The 17003-nt window shown below is 52.2% G+C and overlaps 1 protein-coding gene across 1 annotated transcript; it reads right to left on the reverse strand.

Moving 5' to 3' along the window:
* Positions 1 to 416: 416 nt before the first annotated feature.
* On the reverse strand, positions 417 to 16750 carry ABHD17A (abhydrolase domain containing 17A, depalmitoylase). The gene is made up of 5 exons (XM_036742227.1): positions 16734 to 16750; positions 13017 to 13612; positions 9984 to 10178; positions 2131 to 2310; positions 417 to 1362 (listed from the first exon to the last, which is right to left on the reverse strand). Exons 2-5 carry the CDS (start codon positions 13337 to 13339, stop codon positions 1137 to 1139), a joined length of 924 nt encoding a protein of 307 aa, XP_036598122.1. The 5' UTR covers positions 13340 to 13612; positions 16734 to 16750; the 3' UTR covers positions 417 to 1136.
* Positions 16751 to 17003: the final 253 nt, after the last annotated feature.

Below are 17003 nucleotides of genomic sequence, written 5' to 3' on the forward strand. Positions count from 1 at the left end.
GATCACAAAGGTAGGGGACCCAGAGCCAGAGGTTTGGTCAGCCCAAGAGGAGGCTTCTCAGGATTCCTACACCTTAGAGTTGCTGTGCTCTTTGGACCAAGCGCCCCCGGGGGAATGACACTCACTTCTAGAAAGCTTGGCCCCGTGTGGCCAGGGGGCTCTGATCCTATCCATGAGCTACCATTTTTGGATGGCCAGTCAAAACAGGCAGGGAAAAGGGGAGAAAAGGTACAAAGAACAAAAAGCAGTTTCTCCTGCGCTTGGGTTCTAGATCAAGCTCTGCCAGCATGTGACCTAGGGCAGAGCTCTCCCTTATCTGTCAGATGGGAATAATCATACCTGTTGTGATGACCGAGCAGCGGCCACTGTGAAAAATGACCCATAAGAAAGAGGCTCAACAGAAAGAAGCGTAAGGGGGGGAGGGGAACTGCAAAATTTTAAATCTTTAATTTCTTTGTTTTTGCTTCCAAAATGAATGCAGATATATTTCCGTCTATCTGTATATCTGTACATGTTGGGGAGAGTGGGAAAGGGGAGTTTGGGTGTCTGAAATCATGAAGGGCCCTGCTGGGAGGGAGCCACATTGGGGCTTGGAGTGCGGTAGGATACTCCCTGATTGGCAGAGAGAGCCGTGGGGGGAGGAAGGGCAGGTGTTTCTCATGCAGTCACTGCCTTCCCAGGAATCTGAGATTTGGGGGGAGGGATGTGGGGAAGAATGAGGTCCACTGAGGTCCTCCCCTACCACACTTGGCAGATGGATTATTGCTATTGTCCTGGTAGAGGGAAGGGAAGCAGGAGAGGAGGGGGTTTGGATTGCCCAGCCCCTCCCAGGTGGTGGGGGCAGCCCCAGCGTTAGCAGCAGTTTGGGGTCATCACTGCGGACTTTGTGGGGAGAAAGATGGGGGTCATTCTGTCCCTCCCCTCTCCTGGAAGGGGAGTGGATGTCAGAAGAGGCCATGGGCACCTGATGTGGAAGGTCAAGCCCAGGGTTGGGGAATCCTCCCCACTCCCCAATCTTCCAGCAGGCTGACCCTGGTGAGTTGTCACTCGTCAGCAATGGCTCCAAGCTCTCCACAGGTTCCCTGGGCCCATGTGCCTGTTGGTGCCCATCCTGCCCCGAGGGCTCTCTGGGGGCCTCAGTTGCGCTGGTTTGTCAGCTCCTGGGAGATGAACTTTCGAAGGCGCTCCAAGTATTGGCTATAGAGCTCGATGTCGTTGTGCCCAGCACCCTCCACCCAAAGTGGCTCCACAGCTTTTGGGCAGCGCTCATACAGTGCTAGTCCATGTGAGAAGTCAATCACCTCGTCCTCGGTGCCGTGGATTATCAGCACAGGCGACGTGATCTTGGAGACCTTCTCAATGCTGTGGGGAGGGGGATAGAAGGGTCAGGCTTGGTTTTGGGGTACCTCCAGGACCCCAACATACAGACCATCCCACCACCCCATTCTCTACCTAGACTGTGGGGCGGGGGAGGGGGTGTTCAATACCCAGATTTATTGGGTAGGTCTCCCTTCTTACTCCCCACCACCCTGAGGAAATCGTCTTTTGGTAGCAGAAATGATGTTAGGATAACCGAGATGTGCTGGGAGGAATGAGAGGATTCCAGAGTCCTCAAAGTCAACAAGTTAAATGCTCTCAATAGTAAGTGAGGAAAAATGAAGCCCAGGTCCTCTGACCCCAAATCCAGCATGCTTCCCACTGACCTATGCTGGCTCACCTCATCTGCCCCACCCCAATGAGAAGTGCTGGGCTGGAGGTCAGCTGAGCTATGGGGTCAAATGCTAGCTGTGTGACCCTAGGACATTCATTTCTCCCAGACCTTGAGTTTCCCCAGCTATAAAATGGGTCTTGCCTGCCACCCCCCAGAAATTTTAATGTGCTATAGAGGCATGACTCTTCAGCTGGACACTGCAGTAGGAGGAGATGCCAGCAGGGCCTTCCTCTGCTTTGATGCCAGCCTGGCTGGCAACCTTTGCGTGGCTCACATTGCTGTAGCACTTTGAGGTTCACAAAGCATTTTCCTGAGGTGCGGGAGCTGGGATTTGATCTAACGTTGACCTCTCTGGGAAAGAAGCAGGTCCCCCCCGGCCCGCCCCCAAAGGTGCCCTCTGTTGGGGGGAATTCCCTCACTTGGGGAAGGCGTCAAAGCAATAGGTCTTCTTGGTATCAGGGAAGGCGACCCTCATGCCCGAGGTGAGGGGGGAATGCAGCACCACAGCAGCACACTCGTAGCGCGAGGCCAGGTCCACGGTGGGCACCGTTCCGATGCTCTGGCCGTACAAGATGATGTTCTCTGGGCTGATGCCATACCTGGTGGAGAGGGGTGGCTCAGTCATTGGCTGGGTCCAGATCTGCCCTCCCCCAAACAACAGAAGCACAGACTGAGAGCTAGAAGGAACCCACTGTGTCCAGCTGGGGCTCAGAAAGGGGGCCACCTAGGAAGTAAGCGGCACAAGGCCCTCTGGACTCCAAAAGCCAGCACCCTTCCACTCCATCCCACTGGCTTCTCCACACTTTAAGGATCTGGGCCCACCAATAGTTCATCACCAATGCAGATCAGAGCCCTTCTGGGATTAGCATGGGATTGTGGAGCTACTCTGGTAACGAGCCCCAACAGAACATGGGTGTATGTGTGTGAACACACACACACACACACACGCACACGTGCGGCCAGCCGGCCCTGTGCCTGAAGCCTTTCAGTTTAGCAAGACTTGCCAGAGCTGGAATCACCCTGGAGAGCCCGGGGTCACCTCCATATTAGGAGGAGGCATCAGAAGAGGATTCTGGTAGAAAAATGATAACAGTACTGCCCCTTTCATTTGTAGAGTGTTTTAAATCTCACACAATACTTTATACCATTTGAGGGTATGAAGAGCCACACAACTACCCCGTGATAACAAGTGTTGGTAACTTCATTTTCCATTTGAGGAAACTGAGGTTCTGAGAGACTAAATGACTTGCCGTGGTCACACAGGCAGCCAGCAAGGATATGAACCCAATTCCCCACTGGATGCTCCTTCTGCCGCACCACAATGCCTATGCCTGCTACATCCTTCCAAAGGCCTAGGTGGGTTGACCTGCTTGAGTCCCACGGCTGGCTTCAGAGCTGCAAGAAATCCCAGTACTTCAGACTCAAGACCAGTTTTTTTTTCCCTCTAATGATGATGACGATGAATTCTGCTTCAAAGGTTTACAAAGAAATCTTTCCTTCCAACCCTATTATCGCCATTTTACAGATGAGAAAATCAAGGCTCAGGGAGGTTTCCAGATTTGCCTAGCACCACAGCCATGAAGTATTAAAGCTGCCTTTTGTTCCTTCCTGCCCTGTAAAAGGGAAGTGGGGAAATGCTCCATCCAAATCCTTGCTTGGGGTGAGGCGGGGCAGGGCCTCCTCTTTTCCTTTTCAAGGCTGGCTCAAATCCTATTTCTCTGGGAAGCGATCCCTCACCGCCGGCCATCCACGATGACCTTGCCGTTACCTGTAGCCCTTTTGTTCTGCCAAAGCTGTTAGGGCCCACGGGTACAGGCAGCCTCCTATGGTTAGGTGTTCATGCATATGTCTGGGCAGAAATTAAAGGGAAGAAAATTTCACCTCAACATAAAGAAAAACTTCCCCAACAAATAGAGTGGTCAAAAAGGGAAGTGGCCTCCTCGTGAGACCATCATTTCCCATCAGTGGCGGTGTTTAGGTGCAGCTTAGACAGCTGTGTGTTGGAAAGATTGGGCAAAATCACCCCTGACATAACCTCCAACTTTAGAACTCAAGTTCTCTATAATCAGGTATCTCGTGTGTAGGACAGGGGAAATGGGCGGTAAACACTTGTGGACTGACTGCCAGCCTGATGAGCTCTGCAGTGAAAAGGCCTAGTCCTCTTCCAGGATCGCCAGCAGGCGGCAATATTGTCATCCCAGCCCTGTAACCAAGCCTCTCTTCCAAGGACCTCAAAGCCCTTGAGGACCATCAGGCAGCTGGGCTGGGAGAAATTAATTTCTTTCCCCACTGAATAAACGGAGTGGGTAGTCAGCTATCTTTAACACTTACACAATATAGTGGAAAGAGCCCAACTGTAGTCCTGGGACTTGGGTTCAAGTCTTGGTTCTGCACTGACTGTGTGACCTTGGCTAAGTCCTTTTCCCTATGTAGGTATTGTTTTTCTCAACAGCCAAATGAAGCTAACACCACTTACTTTGTCAGCCTTGAAGGAATGCCCTCGGGACCAAATTCAGTAATGAATCTGATGACAGTCTGCAACAATCCTGATGTGAAGGATGATCATTACATGGAGGGTGGTAATGAGATAATGGGGAAAACATGGCACTTGTGGATGACCGGCATTCAGGGGCCAGCTTCACTAATCACTAGCTGGGTACTCCGCCTCTCAGGCCTTGGTCACCTCCCTTATACAATGGAGATCATAAAGCTGGTGCTGCCTACCTCCAGTCAATGTAAGGGAAGTGCTTCATAGTAAAGCGTCATAATAACCATGCCCGTTTATGGTCACAATCAACTCTAGGGCCTGCCCTGTTGCTCGAGCTTCTGTTCAGATCTCTCAAGACCCTGAGGAGGCCTGCCAGAGATGAAGGAAGGGAGACTCTCCCAACACCCCTCTTCCCAAGTCCCCAAAGAGAAAGGTTTGAGGCTGGGCAAAAGAAAAGGAAGAGGCAAGAAGGGTGGAAAAGACTAAAGATCCATTTAGAGGATGAACCACCCAGGCTAGGCCCACCTGCTGCCCACAAAGGATGGAGTGCCCAGGCCACCTCTTCCTGGATGACTGAGTCAGCTCCCAGCTGGGGGTGTGGCCTGGGCTCTGGCACCACTCTCACAGCCCTTCATATACACCCCCATAACTACAACAGCCTTAGGGGGAACTTGTGCTGACGGTGGTGGTGGTGAGCTGGTGCCTAGGAACGGTGCCCAGCAGGTTTCCTTGGCAACAGTGGACTTGCCAGCCTCCCCCACCCTCGTCCGCCCTCAGGCTCCACCGCCAGCTGCTGCTTCCTACCCCTTGCCCCTTGGGTCCTGGGAGCAAGTGGAACCGGTTGGGGCGGGGGTACTTCCAGGCTTCAAGTTGGGTGCTGAGGAAGGGCAGGGCACAGGGTATGTTCCTGATGGAGGCTGGGCTCAGGTAGGGGAGATTGGAAAGTGGAGGGTCAGAAAGAGGTATCGATCTGGAATCCTTAAAGGAGCTCATGGGAAAAGCAGGAACCTGACTAGCTTGGGTTCTTCTGCTCCCCTCCCCACCCCCACACTGCCCCCAAGCCAGGGGATACTGGATACCGGTAAACAAGAGCAAGGAGGGATCCTGAACATCACCTAACCCAAAATGAGAGCCAGAAAATGAGATCCAGAGTAAGCTGCCAACATCCCACAGCCAGGGAGTAGCACAGCCGGGGTCCAAACCCAGACCTCCTAAATTCAACTGGGACAGTCTTTCTACCATCGGCCATGGCCTTTTCTCCTTCGTAAAGGCTGCACAGGGAAGCCAGTACAATGGGTTTAAAGGCACAGATCCTGGGTTCAAATCCCAGTCCTCCCTCCCATTTACAACCTGGGTTACCCTGTAAAATGAAGGGGCTGAGCTAGATGGCTGTCCGGAATCCTTCCAACTCCAAATCTGGGTTCGTCTACAGCAGAGATTCTCAAACTTGTTTGGCTTATCGCCCCCTTTACAAAAAATTACTCAGTGGCCCCTTGGAAATCTACTTTCTTTAACCCTTTAATGGCTTTTTTGAAATTTGCATCATTTAAAAAAATACTGCTCCCCCCCCCCAATCATTCCAGTGCCCCCCAGGGGGTGGTATTGCCCACTTTGGGAACCTAGGCTGGGCCTAGACTATGAACAAACAACCTGGGGTGGCTCCCCATGGGGAGGGGGAGGTGTGACTCTGGTGGCCATTTGGCAGCAGCCTCTTCACGGCTGGGTCAGCTGATTCCTCCCCTCTACTAGCCCTGACCATGCCCTGGAAGCTGGCTTTTCCTGCAAAGATTTCATTAAACACTGTGGTAGAGAGAGAGAGGGAGAGAAGTGGAAGGGAAGCCCTGGGTTCAAGTCCTAGCCTTGCTGACTACATATGAAATTTAGGCCAGGTTACTTCTCTAGGGGCCTCAGTTTCCTGCTTTGAAAAAAATGAGGGAGTTGGTCTATATATCTGTAAGTCCTTATGATGCCAATGAAAATAATGAGAGAAACCACTGACAGGCAGGCTGATTTCTGAGGTGTGCAAAGTGCATTGCCTCCCCTGAGCCTCACAACAGCCCTGTGAGCAGGAACCTCAGGGATTATTATCCATCACTCCCATTTTACTGGTGAGACTGAGGCTCATCGACAGAAAACAATTTGCCCACAGTCAGTCGGCAGGTCAGTCACATGGTGAGAGGCAGGATTTGACTGAGGCTTCTTGACTATTCCGACTACTCTACTGCACTGCTCCCCTTTCAGCTCTAAAGCTCTAGGTGTGCTGACTCCACCACCAAGTCTGTGCTCAGGCTGAATTCCTAGCCTAAGGAAAAAAGAATCCTTGCCCTGGGGTGGGGGGGGGACCCTGTCCTCCAGCTGGAGGGTGGAAGGGATCTCAGTGGCCATCTAGGCCCCCCACACCCAAGGCAGATCCCCTCTCCACTGTCCTTCCAAGTGGGACCCTCCTGAGTCAGCCCATTTCTCATGGGGACAGCTCTCATGGGAGGCCTGCTGGCCTCTTTTCAGGTTCTAAGCTGCTGCTCCCTCCTCTGACAAACAGCCGTCCAAATCCTCGAAGGCAGCCATGTCATCCTGGGTAAGTCTAAACACCCCCGTTCCTTCGACAGATTTGCATTCAAGGCCATTCACCTTCCTGTGGCATATTGATCCTCTTCCTCAAATGTGGCACTCAGAAGTGAAGCCAGTACTCCAGGATGTGGTCTGACAGGGGGCCAAGGCCAAGGGGACCGTGAACTCCCTGGTCCTAGACCCCACATCTCTCCCAAGGCAGTCTGAGGCTGCACTAATGCTGCTGGCTGCTCAGAGTGCCCTAAAATCTGCACATCATCTTCAGATGTAACCCAGCCATGCCCCTCCTTCATTCAGTACAATAAAAAGGTGACTTTTTGAACCCAAGTAAAAGGCTTTATCGTTATCTCTAGGCTACATCTTGTGTAATTCCACCCACTGTCCTGGCTTGTCAGGATCACCTGACTGTGTCATGCAGGGTGCTCACTGCCCCTCCCAGATCTGTCACCCACAAATATGATGAACATGCCATACATGCTCTTATCTAAGGAACTGCTGAAACTGTGCAACACCATAGGTCTAAGAACAGATGAGAAGCCCCACCTGAACTGCCCTTCAGACCGACGTCAAGCCTCAGCCAGTTCTAAACCCATCTGACTATTGTCACCTGGCCTGCATCTCTCCATCTTTTCCAAGAGAGACTCTGTCCAATGCCCTGCTCGATTCCCCCTAAGCCTCCCCTGATTGATCAGTTTGGGAAGCAGTGAAAAAGGAATAAAGTTAGTCCAGTATTGTACCAACTGCCCCGATGTCATCTTCCTCTCACCACCAGAAGCCACGCCCATCAGGACCTCCAGAAACCCTGCCCCCAACCCAAGTCTGGGAACTCAGGAGAGCTGCTCCATCTATGAATGGGAAGCTAAGAAAAACCTCCCCTCAAACCCTCTAGCCAGCCAGCCCCAGCCCAAGAGCTAGCCCAGCCACACATCCCAGTGGAACACCAGAACCTAGACAGTACAGGCATCTCACCAACTGTCCTGCCATCAAATGCACAATCCTCCAGCCACCATTTTCCACCATCTACTTGAAGAATAATAAACATTACCATTGCTACTGGGAAGGGCAAGACAAACTACTTCCCTGAGTCTAGGTCACAAACTGCCTAGCTCAAAGCTGCCTTATCTGGCCCATCTTTTGTTTCCTCCTACCCAGCCATGTCAGACTTGAGTCTCTAGGATCCCTAACCATCTCTTCTACTGGGCCAGCCTACACTGATTATATTTTACCCCCTTCCTCACCTGCTCTACTTGGCCAAACAGGCCCATGTGCTGTTTGATCTATGGGATGTGCCATTTCTAGCTTCTCCTGGGGATGGCCACAATACCTGGAATACCTTCCTTCCTTGCCTTGGAACTCCTGGGACTTCAGAAGTCCTGGAACTAGAATTTCAGGCTCTTTGGCACAAGGGCTAATTCCTTCAAGAGACTTTTCCTGCTTCCTTCAGTTGTGAGTACACTCTTCGCCCCATCAACATACATTTGTCTATGTGTATGTGCGTGTATATAAATATAAGGAAGGGGAGATATAGATATCCTTCATTTCTTCCTTCTAGTAAAAAGTAAGCTTCTTGAAGGCATGGACTGTCTCATTTGTGAATTTTCATTTTCCTGGAACACAGCAGGTGCTTAATAACTGCTTGTTGATTGACTGATGAACCCATTCTGGTTCTCTGTGATAAAAGATTTCTTTTCTAGATGTCCACTAGCAATGGTTTTACTATGGTTAGTATATTTAATTTAACAATACATTCTAGAACTTTTCCAGAACCCAAAGGCAATCAGGAAGTCAGGCTTTCTGGCCTACCATTTGCAAACTCTAGTTTCTTTTTTGAAAATGGAAATGGTATTTGTCCTTCTCCAGCCCCAAGGTACCTTTCCTTTTCTCACATATACACAACACAGATTCAAGGAGGGATCCTGGAGATCACCTAACCCAAACTGAGAGCCAGAAAATGAGATCCAGAGTAAGTTGCCAACGTCCCACAGCCAGCGAGGGAGAGAAGGAGGACAACACAATATAGGCTGGTACGGTCCGGGACAAGTTCATGGAAGAGGGAGGACTTGGGCCCAACTTGAGGTCAGGTAGGGTTTGGAAGAAGACAGGATGGAGAGCATTGGAGGGCAAGGGAAGATGGGAAAGGGGGTCAGGATGATCCTGGTGATTAAGGGAGACAGTGAGACCAGCATGGCTAGGACACAGCATGGGGGTTGGGAAGCAGTACCCAGCAATCTGGGGCTGGGAGAGAGGCCAGCTAGCTAAAATGGCCTTAAGGGTGGACAGAGAAAGGACAAGAGGCAGCATGGTTGTGTTGGTAAACAAAATGGGCTCTTAGCACTCAGTTCAACCAAGTGCCCTTGAAAAGTTTGGCCTTTGTTTCCTTGATTAGATTTGGGAGTCCTTGGTGACCTCCTTGCCTCAGGGGAGGGCCTAGTTTACACATGCGTTTGAGTGACATGTTTGGGACATCAGAGGCTTTTAGACCACATGGGTTTAAGTTGCCTCTTTGTGACTATTTTAGATCACGTGGGTGAGTCGCATGTGTGACTCACCCTTGACCCTGAAATAGGGGTTGGCTTTCTCTTTTTTGGAGCTCTTACTCACAGCCATGGTGGCATGCATGACTCTGGGCCGGCCCTTGTTATGAGCTCCTTCGCTGAACCTGGATGTTGGTAACTATGAACTGCATTTGGTCTGTCTGTCGATGTTTGTAATTTGTTTGTATTTGCTCTGAAGTTCAGGGTGCTGGCTTTTTCCTCTGAACTAAGTGACTGGTATTTGTATGCTGAATTAAAGTAAGCTTGTTAACCTCTTAACGTTGCTTTCCTTAGTGAAGCAGACCAAAAGAACCTGGGCTTTGGCATCGTTCTTGTTGTTGGGCTTGTGCTGGTCTTTCACCCCCACAACAGTTGCTAGCCAGATTGTTGAAACAATGGTGTAGTGAAAAAAGAACTGGATTTCCAATCACAAGACCTGAGTTCAAATCTGAAGTTAGCTAGCTACTAGCTGTTTGACCTTGGGCAAATCATTAAGTTTGCTCCTCAGCAACTCTGACCCACTATGCAAGCTGAGAGTCAGAGTGCCAGGGAGTGGTGTTCCTGGCCATGCAGCCCTATCCTGGCTCTGCTCAGAGATCTGGAGCTGGTGGGTGCCTTCTTCTTCCCACCACTCCAGAGGGGGATTCTCCCTCACAGGAGCTCCCATCATGCACACACTCACCTGGTCCGAAGAGCCTGCCAAGCAGCGTCGATGTCGGCATAGAGATTCTTCTCTGAGGGTTTTCCTGAGCTCACCCCGTAGCCTGAGTAGTCATAAGAGAAGATGTTGCAGTTGATGCGGGTGCCCAGCCCAATGTAGAAGCTGCTCATCTGGCCCAGGTCCACTGCATTGCCATGGGAGAATAGAACCGTGAACCTGGCAGGGATGAGAAGAGGGGACGGTGAGTCCTGGTCACTGCAGGCTCTTCCCCCTCAGGAGAGCGGCGGCCTGGAGCAGAGCAGACCTACCACCCACCTAACCTCAGTGCCTCCAAAATCTACGCGAAGACGAAGACATCTTCACTTTCTCTGGCGGCTGCTCTTTCCCTTCAGCACTTTTAGCTCTTAAGGGTCCCAAGGAGAATAAGCATTTAAAAGGGTAGGCAGCGGGGGAGGAAACACCGCTAACCAAACCCAAGGGGCAGTTGGTGGGTGTCAGGAGGTGGCTGGCTCAGACACGCTCCCCCACATCCAGATGCTTGCTGGTTATCAGCATCAACAACTCCAATTTCCAGGCCACCTCACTTTCTTGTGAGATAGTACAAATATCCCTACAGTTTAGGAGGTTGTTACATGACTTCCCAAACTCCCATAGCCAGGAAGTGGCAGAGTTGAGATTAGAAGGCAGGTCTGCTGCTCCAGGTCCCACCAGCTAGCTACTTAGGCATGGATTATCTGCGCATATGCACACGCACATGGCACAGGCACACGCACACATATGACTGAGCTAAATACCGCTGGCCCAAACCTATCCACTGCCTTCTCTCAGTTGTCGCCATGAGCATCTACCGTCCAGACTCCCTGCCAGCTCCCCTCTCCATATTGCCAATTCAGTTCCACCAACACTGATTCAGCACCAACTATGAGAAAGAGAAGGAAGAAGCCCAAGGAGTCTATGACACCCCGGAAGGTGCCAGTGCCCTATCTGGGACCCAGTGTTCTTCCCTGTGTCTTGTTTCTTTTGTCCCCAATCAGGCTGGACTTTTTCTCTGGCTCCTGGGGTCAAAGCCAACTGGCTAGGACCAATGCTGGGGGCAGGTCTAAGAATGGGATGGCCAAAAGCACTCCAGCATCACTGCAGCCCGTCACCAGAGCCTCTTCGAAGGGGCGTATCGTGCCAAGGTTAGGGGCTGCTGCTGGAGTCTGCTCTGGAAGGAATGTGACTGGCACCCACAGAACTGCCTGCCAAGGACTTAAAGCAATCCCACAAAGGGAAAATATGTGGTGGAAAAAACCCTAGATCAGAAGGAAGGAGAAGACCTAGCTCTAGTTTTGGTTTGGCCCCTGACCCTGACCTCGCTAAGCCTTAGTTTGCTCCACTATTAAAATGGGAATATTTGCACTACAATTGGTACGTGACTTTACAAGGTTACCGTGAGATTCAAATGATATAAGAGCTATAAAACGTTGCACAAATGTGTCCTATTCTCTCCAAGTCCCTGGCCTCTCCAGGTCTCAGCACAGCTGTGAATGATCTTTCTAAGGACTAGTTCTGTGTCGCTCCTTTGCTCAAGAACTCTGGGTGGCTCCCTGTGCCTGTAAGATCAAACCTAACCCCTTGGCTTGGAATGTAAGGGCCTCTACAATGTGTTTCTCCCCTCTTTCCCCAGTCAACGTTCCAGCCACACAAGCTGCTCCCTACCAGCTGTTCCCGGACCATATCTCTTATCCCTTCCTTTTCTGACCTCCATGCATTCCCAAATGCCTCATGCCTAGGACACCATCTCCCCCTACTGCTGCTTGGCAAAACTTCCTTGTTCTCTGAAGGCTCAGTTTGGGGGCTGCCTCCTCCACAAAACCTACTCTACTACCCCCAGGAAAAGCGATCTTTCTCCTTATATTTTCTTGGAATCATTTATTTGTATTTCTTTTCTACCCCATCAGAGTCTCCCTTGTAGGGATGGGGCTGGCCCCTGTGAGATCATTGGTATGGTCAGTTCTGCACCTTAGTGTCTGAGAGAGCTGCCTGGAGCCCTGAGTGGTTAATCAAATGATTGGACCAGGGTCACCCAGCCAGAATGTGCCAGAAGGGGACTCAAACTCAGGCCTTCCTGGTTGGCTCTCAGGCCAATTTCATCTCCTCAACCTTGTATTATACCTATTTTTCACTGCATTGGAGTGTGAGTCCCCTACATAAAAGGCCCTGAACAACAGTCTCAAATTTGTTGACTGTGCAAAATAGAAAGTGCTTTAAAAATGACCAGTAATCACCAAGAACTTCCCAGCCTTGAACTTGGGCACCTAGCCTTAGCTCACCCACCAACTACGAGCTATGAGAAGGTAAGGGATTTGCCCAGGACCAAAATCCAAGCCTCTCTGTTCCCTGACTGGGCTCCAATGCCATACAGTAGTACACACACACAATGAAACAAACTATGGGCCCCCAGGGTGTCCCTCTCCTCCTAGAAAATGCCCACAGAGCAGATTCCCTCAATACAGGCCACATCCATCCTGTACCAAAGCGGGAAACAACGCCTGAAGGGGCACAGGGAAGAGGGTGGAGAGGAATGACAGAGAAAGGCCACCAGAGCCCCAATGCCTTGGATGAATGACACACATCTTTTAATAGAAACACTGACTAATGCTATGCTTAATTGGTGCCCCCATCACAGGGCCAGGCCAGATGCCACTTGTCAAGTCCTCCTCACACCTCACAAGCTTCTGACCAGAAAAGCAGGTGCCCAGGCCTTTCTGGGCACCCTCATCCTGGCTCAGGTAATCACTAGCCATGGGCCTCACAGTTTCTTCACACGTAGAGTGAGGTAACCCTACGTGCACTACTCATAGTTCACAGGCTTGTTGTTAGGACAAGATTTTAGAGAAATGTTCAAACTGAATGTTTTAAAACACACACATACACCTACCCCTTCAATGAGGGTTTAAAGCAGAAGCCAGTTCCATGGAAACTCCAAATGGTCAGAGAAGACCCCAAAGCCAATCTTGAAGTCACTTCCCTCACACAGAAAGGTTACAAGGCTTCCTCGAGGACACTTACCTGGCCCCTGGCACACAGCGGACGTACATACAGGAAATGCGGTTCCCCCGACTGCTCTTGGTAAAGAAGACCTCAGTCGTGTCTAGATCGCGCTGTGTATACTGGAAGTCAGCTCGCTCCGTCAGGTGCAATTTCCAGCGGCCCAGGGCCCCCCCAGAACCCCGCCCCGGGGTGGAGCCCCCTCCACTGGAACCTGGCTCAGGCTCGGCCACAAGGGAGTAGGTAGGCTCTGGAGGCAGGAAGGCCAATTTGGCTGCGATTCGACCAGGACAGGGTGGGCAGCAGAAGAGGCAGCAGAGTTCGCTGATGGATAGGCCGTTCATGGCGGAGAGGGAGTCACACTTATGTGAGGGACGACCCCAGATCCAAGGCTGCGCTGCCCAAAGTTCTGGGGGATACAATGTCTTCAAAGCAGAATTTGCTTTTTATTTTTTGTTTTCCAAAACACAAGTGGGAAAGACCGTGCTGTGCTTCCCCTCAGCCTCCACCCTGTAGAAAGTACCTGTTAGGAGAGCTGGACAAGGAACCATAGTGGTCCGAGTCCAGCCATAAGGGGCCCCCGGGCCGTTCTCCTCCAAGCTCCGGCTAGGGAAGGCCTGTGGAGTAAAGGAGGAAGAGAAGAGGCCGTGAGAACAGTGTCCAAAAGGACCCACCATGCTGCTCAAAAGCCCAACCCCAGGGAGAAGCAAGAGCTCTTTGGCTCTTGTCTCTCACCCTGGTGGCTCTGGCAGGACTTTTAAGGAATCCAGAAGCATTCACCATCCACACAAGGAGACTATAAGGAAATCTAGGGGAAGGAAAGGAGGAAGATGTGACCTGGCATACAGGAAAGAGTAAGAATGAATCTGTGGGTGATTCTGACTGGTTAGGAGCATAAGAACAGAGGCTTTAGAGCTAAAAGAGGTCTTATGACAGAAGGGGAAGCTGAATTCCAAAGGAAAGTGACTTGCTAGAGAACACAAAGGCAATTAAGTGGCAGAGACAGGATTCAAACCCAGGTCCTCTGACGGCACATCCACCACTCAGGATGCCCCTGCCTGTGAGCAGCACTAAGTGCTGGTATGGGAACTCCTGGGAGGGGGGCTCTGAGCTAGGGGAACACCCTCCTGCCTCAGCTTTCCAAATCAAGCAATGCCTGTTGTTTACAGACCCTCCCAAGTGCCCATAAAACAATCAGCACAAAGAAGGGAGGGCTTCCCACAAAGAAAGGAAGTATGTCCTGGGCCAGCAGACATATCTGCTGCATTTACCTGACAGAGATATTTGCCCCCAAACACACTGCACCCCCAGATGTCTGATACATTATACTCTCCACGATATAGTAGACATGCACACCCTCATTCCCACAGAGCTATATCCTTGAGAACACATGCTTGCAGTTGCACAGAGATGAAGTCACTTTCCTTACACGGACGTACTTCCTCAAACACACATGCAAACACTGACAGAGATTTCTCTTCTACATGTGTATCTCTCACACGCATGCACTGCACCCACACACACGACATACACCTCCTTCTCATGCACACACACCAGAAACACTGATCGCTATTCCTCATACAATTGGCCATGAAGATTGCAAAGAGCTCCTGCTCCCGTGCAGTCCCACACCTAGGGCTCTCTCTCTCTCTCTCTCTCTCTCTCTCACACACACACACACACACTCTCACCCCCATACAGGTGCATACACAGGGCCTCTCTCCCACACATACAGAGGTGCCCACAACCTCCCCCTCACCACACACCCTTCACATGATATACACAAATCTCACAGGCTGTATCCCTGTTTCACCCATACACCACACATACCTTGTACCTCTTATATATACTGTGTCCAGAGTTCATGCATACTGTGAACTGCACTTCTTAGACACACTGAGAACATCACACACACACCCCCCTTGGACACACCTGCCTCTCCTACTATACACTATGTCTCCCACATACTGTTATATAGTGTCACTCCTGTGATGTCACTTAGTCTTTTCTGTGTCATACAGCCCCTAAAGTATCCCCTATGAAGTCTCTCCCACAAGCCCCCTCTCCTCATTCTCTCTTACAGTCTCCCAGCCACACACTCGCTCTCAATGTCTCACAATCACATACAACTTCCTGGTCAGTTTTACACTCTCAGTCACATACGCCGTCTCCTAGAGTCTGTCTCTTATACAGAGCAATTGGCACAAACAATCTCCTTGGACAACTGTTCCATATGCATGTACCATCCCACCGTGTGTTTGTCGCATGCCCAGTGTTGTCCACACGCTGTGTATCACATATGTTGTATGCTGTACAGCCTGGCACACAAGCTCCCGGCGTCTACTGCACAACACCCTGGGATCCGCGCACAGGGCTGGGTGCAGGCAGAGAATGTCACACAAGCTCTGTGTCTGTTCAAACAATGAATGTTGCCCAGTGTGTGGATCACACACACACACACACACACACACACACAAATATGGTCATTCACACTGTCTGTTGCATAGCTCCCTGTACCACACACACCAACACGGACACACACAATGTCTCATGATACAGCGTCTGTCACACACAGCCATGTGTTGATTGCTGCACCGTGAGTGTCCCACACAGTGTCCACCCCACAATCACGCTGGATCACACATCCTGTGACACTCACAGGGCCACACAAATGCAGCATCTCCTAGTCAGTCAACAAACATTTCTTTAAAGGCTCTCTATCTAGAAGCACTGTGCTAACTTAGGCTGGTCCCTGCCCTCAAAGAGTTTACATTCTAATAGGGCTGGTACAAGATATCTAAGGAGCAGAAGGAAAGCCATCTCAGGGAGCAAGAAGGCACTAGCAGCTGGGGGGCCCTGGGAAGCCAAGGGGCAGAGGTGAGGGGTTCGAGGAGGGCTGCAGCTGGAGCCCATACTGCCCAGGTGGGAAGGGGCCTGGTGCTGAAAAGCTCTTTAAGCGCAAACCGGCAGCTTCTAGGGGATCCCGGGGCATGGGGGGGGGGGTGACTTTAGAAGAATCCCAGTTTCTAGCACATAAGCCACGTCCTGGTCACAGTTGGTGTCTCGCCCCCCACGGGGCTCCACGCACGCCGTGTCTCACACACAAAGTCACACGAGGAGCGCCTCATCTTACGCAGTGACTCTCCAAGCCGTGTCTTGTCCCACAAGGAGCCTGTCACCGGTGAGCTGCCTTACACACCCTGTGATACACTCAGCCCGGATTGGCCTCCAGGCCAGCTAGGCAATAAGCATTTATTATGCGTCCACTGTGTGCCAGGCAGACCACGCTATGCGCTGGGGATCCAGGGAGGGGCCCACGGGGTCCGAACGCTGTGGGCGGACGATCCCCAGCCCGGGGGGTCTCCCTGTCCCACGGGGAGCGTACCCCTATCCCTCCTGGGTCGCGCACTCGGGGCTTTACGGGTGTGTGTGTGTCCCACCTCGCCCTGTCGCCGGGACACGCGGGGGGGGGGGGGAGTCCTGCCCCGTCCCCGTCGCCCCCCCGCCCCCGTCTGTCTGTCCGTGTCACACTCACTCTCCCACTCCGTGCGTGTCCTCGGGGCCGCAGGGCCGTCCCGGGGCAGCCTCCGCGGCCAGGCCTCGCGCCCCCAGCCCGGGAAACCGTCAGGTCCGGCCCCGCTCCCCAGCCCTCGGCCTGGTCCTCCCCCCCCCCCACCCCGCAGGACCGTTGTGGGAGGGGAAGGGGGGAGCCAGCCCCCGAGGCTCAGCCGCACTTACCGCTCCGGGCCGCCGCCACCGCCCCCGCCGCGCCCCCCGGCCCCGCGCTCCATGCCCGGCCTGGCCCCGATCCCGCCCCCGGCCCGCTCCGCTCGGCTCCGGGATCCAGCCGCTCTCGCCTAGTCCTCACCGCTCCGGCGGATGTGGAGGTGAGGAGGAGCCGCGGCTCCCCCGCCCGTCCCCCCTCCCCCCAGGAAGTGACGTGGAAGAGGGGCGGAGCCTTGATGGGAGAAGGGCGGGGCGGGGCGGAGCCAGGAGGGAGGTGGGGAG

This window comes from Trichosurus vulpecula, chromosome 1, assembly GCF_011100635.1.
Source record: "Trichosurus vulpecula isolate mTriVul1 chromosome 1, mTriVul1.pri, whole genome shotgun sequence".
Classification (NCBI taxonomy): domain Eukaryota; kingdom Metazoa; phylum Chordata; class Mammalia; order Diprotodontia; family Phalangeridae; genus Trichosurus; species Trichosurus vulpecula.

What these genes read in the sequence shown, in the direction of transcription:
- ABHD17A (XM_036742227.1), bottom strand. Translation starts at nt 13,339, where the DNA reads ATGAACGGCCTATCCATCAGCGAACTCTGCTGCCTCTTCTGCTGCCCA. An exon ending in CGCTGTGTGCCAGGGGCCAG is followed by an intron (nt 10,179 to 13,016) that starts GTAAGTGTCCTC and finishes CATCCCTGCCAG; the next exon opens with GTTCACGGTTCTATTCTCCC. An exon ending in TGCTTTGACGCCTTCCCCAA is followed by an intron (nt 1,363 to 2,130) that starts GTGAGGGAATTC and finishes CCCTCCCCACAG; the next exon opens with CATTGAGAAGGTCTCCAAGA.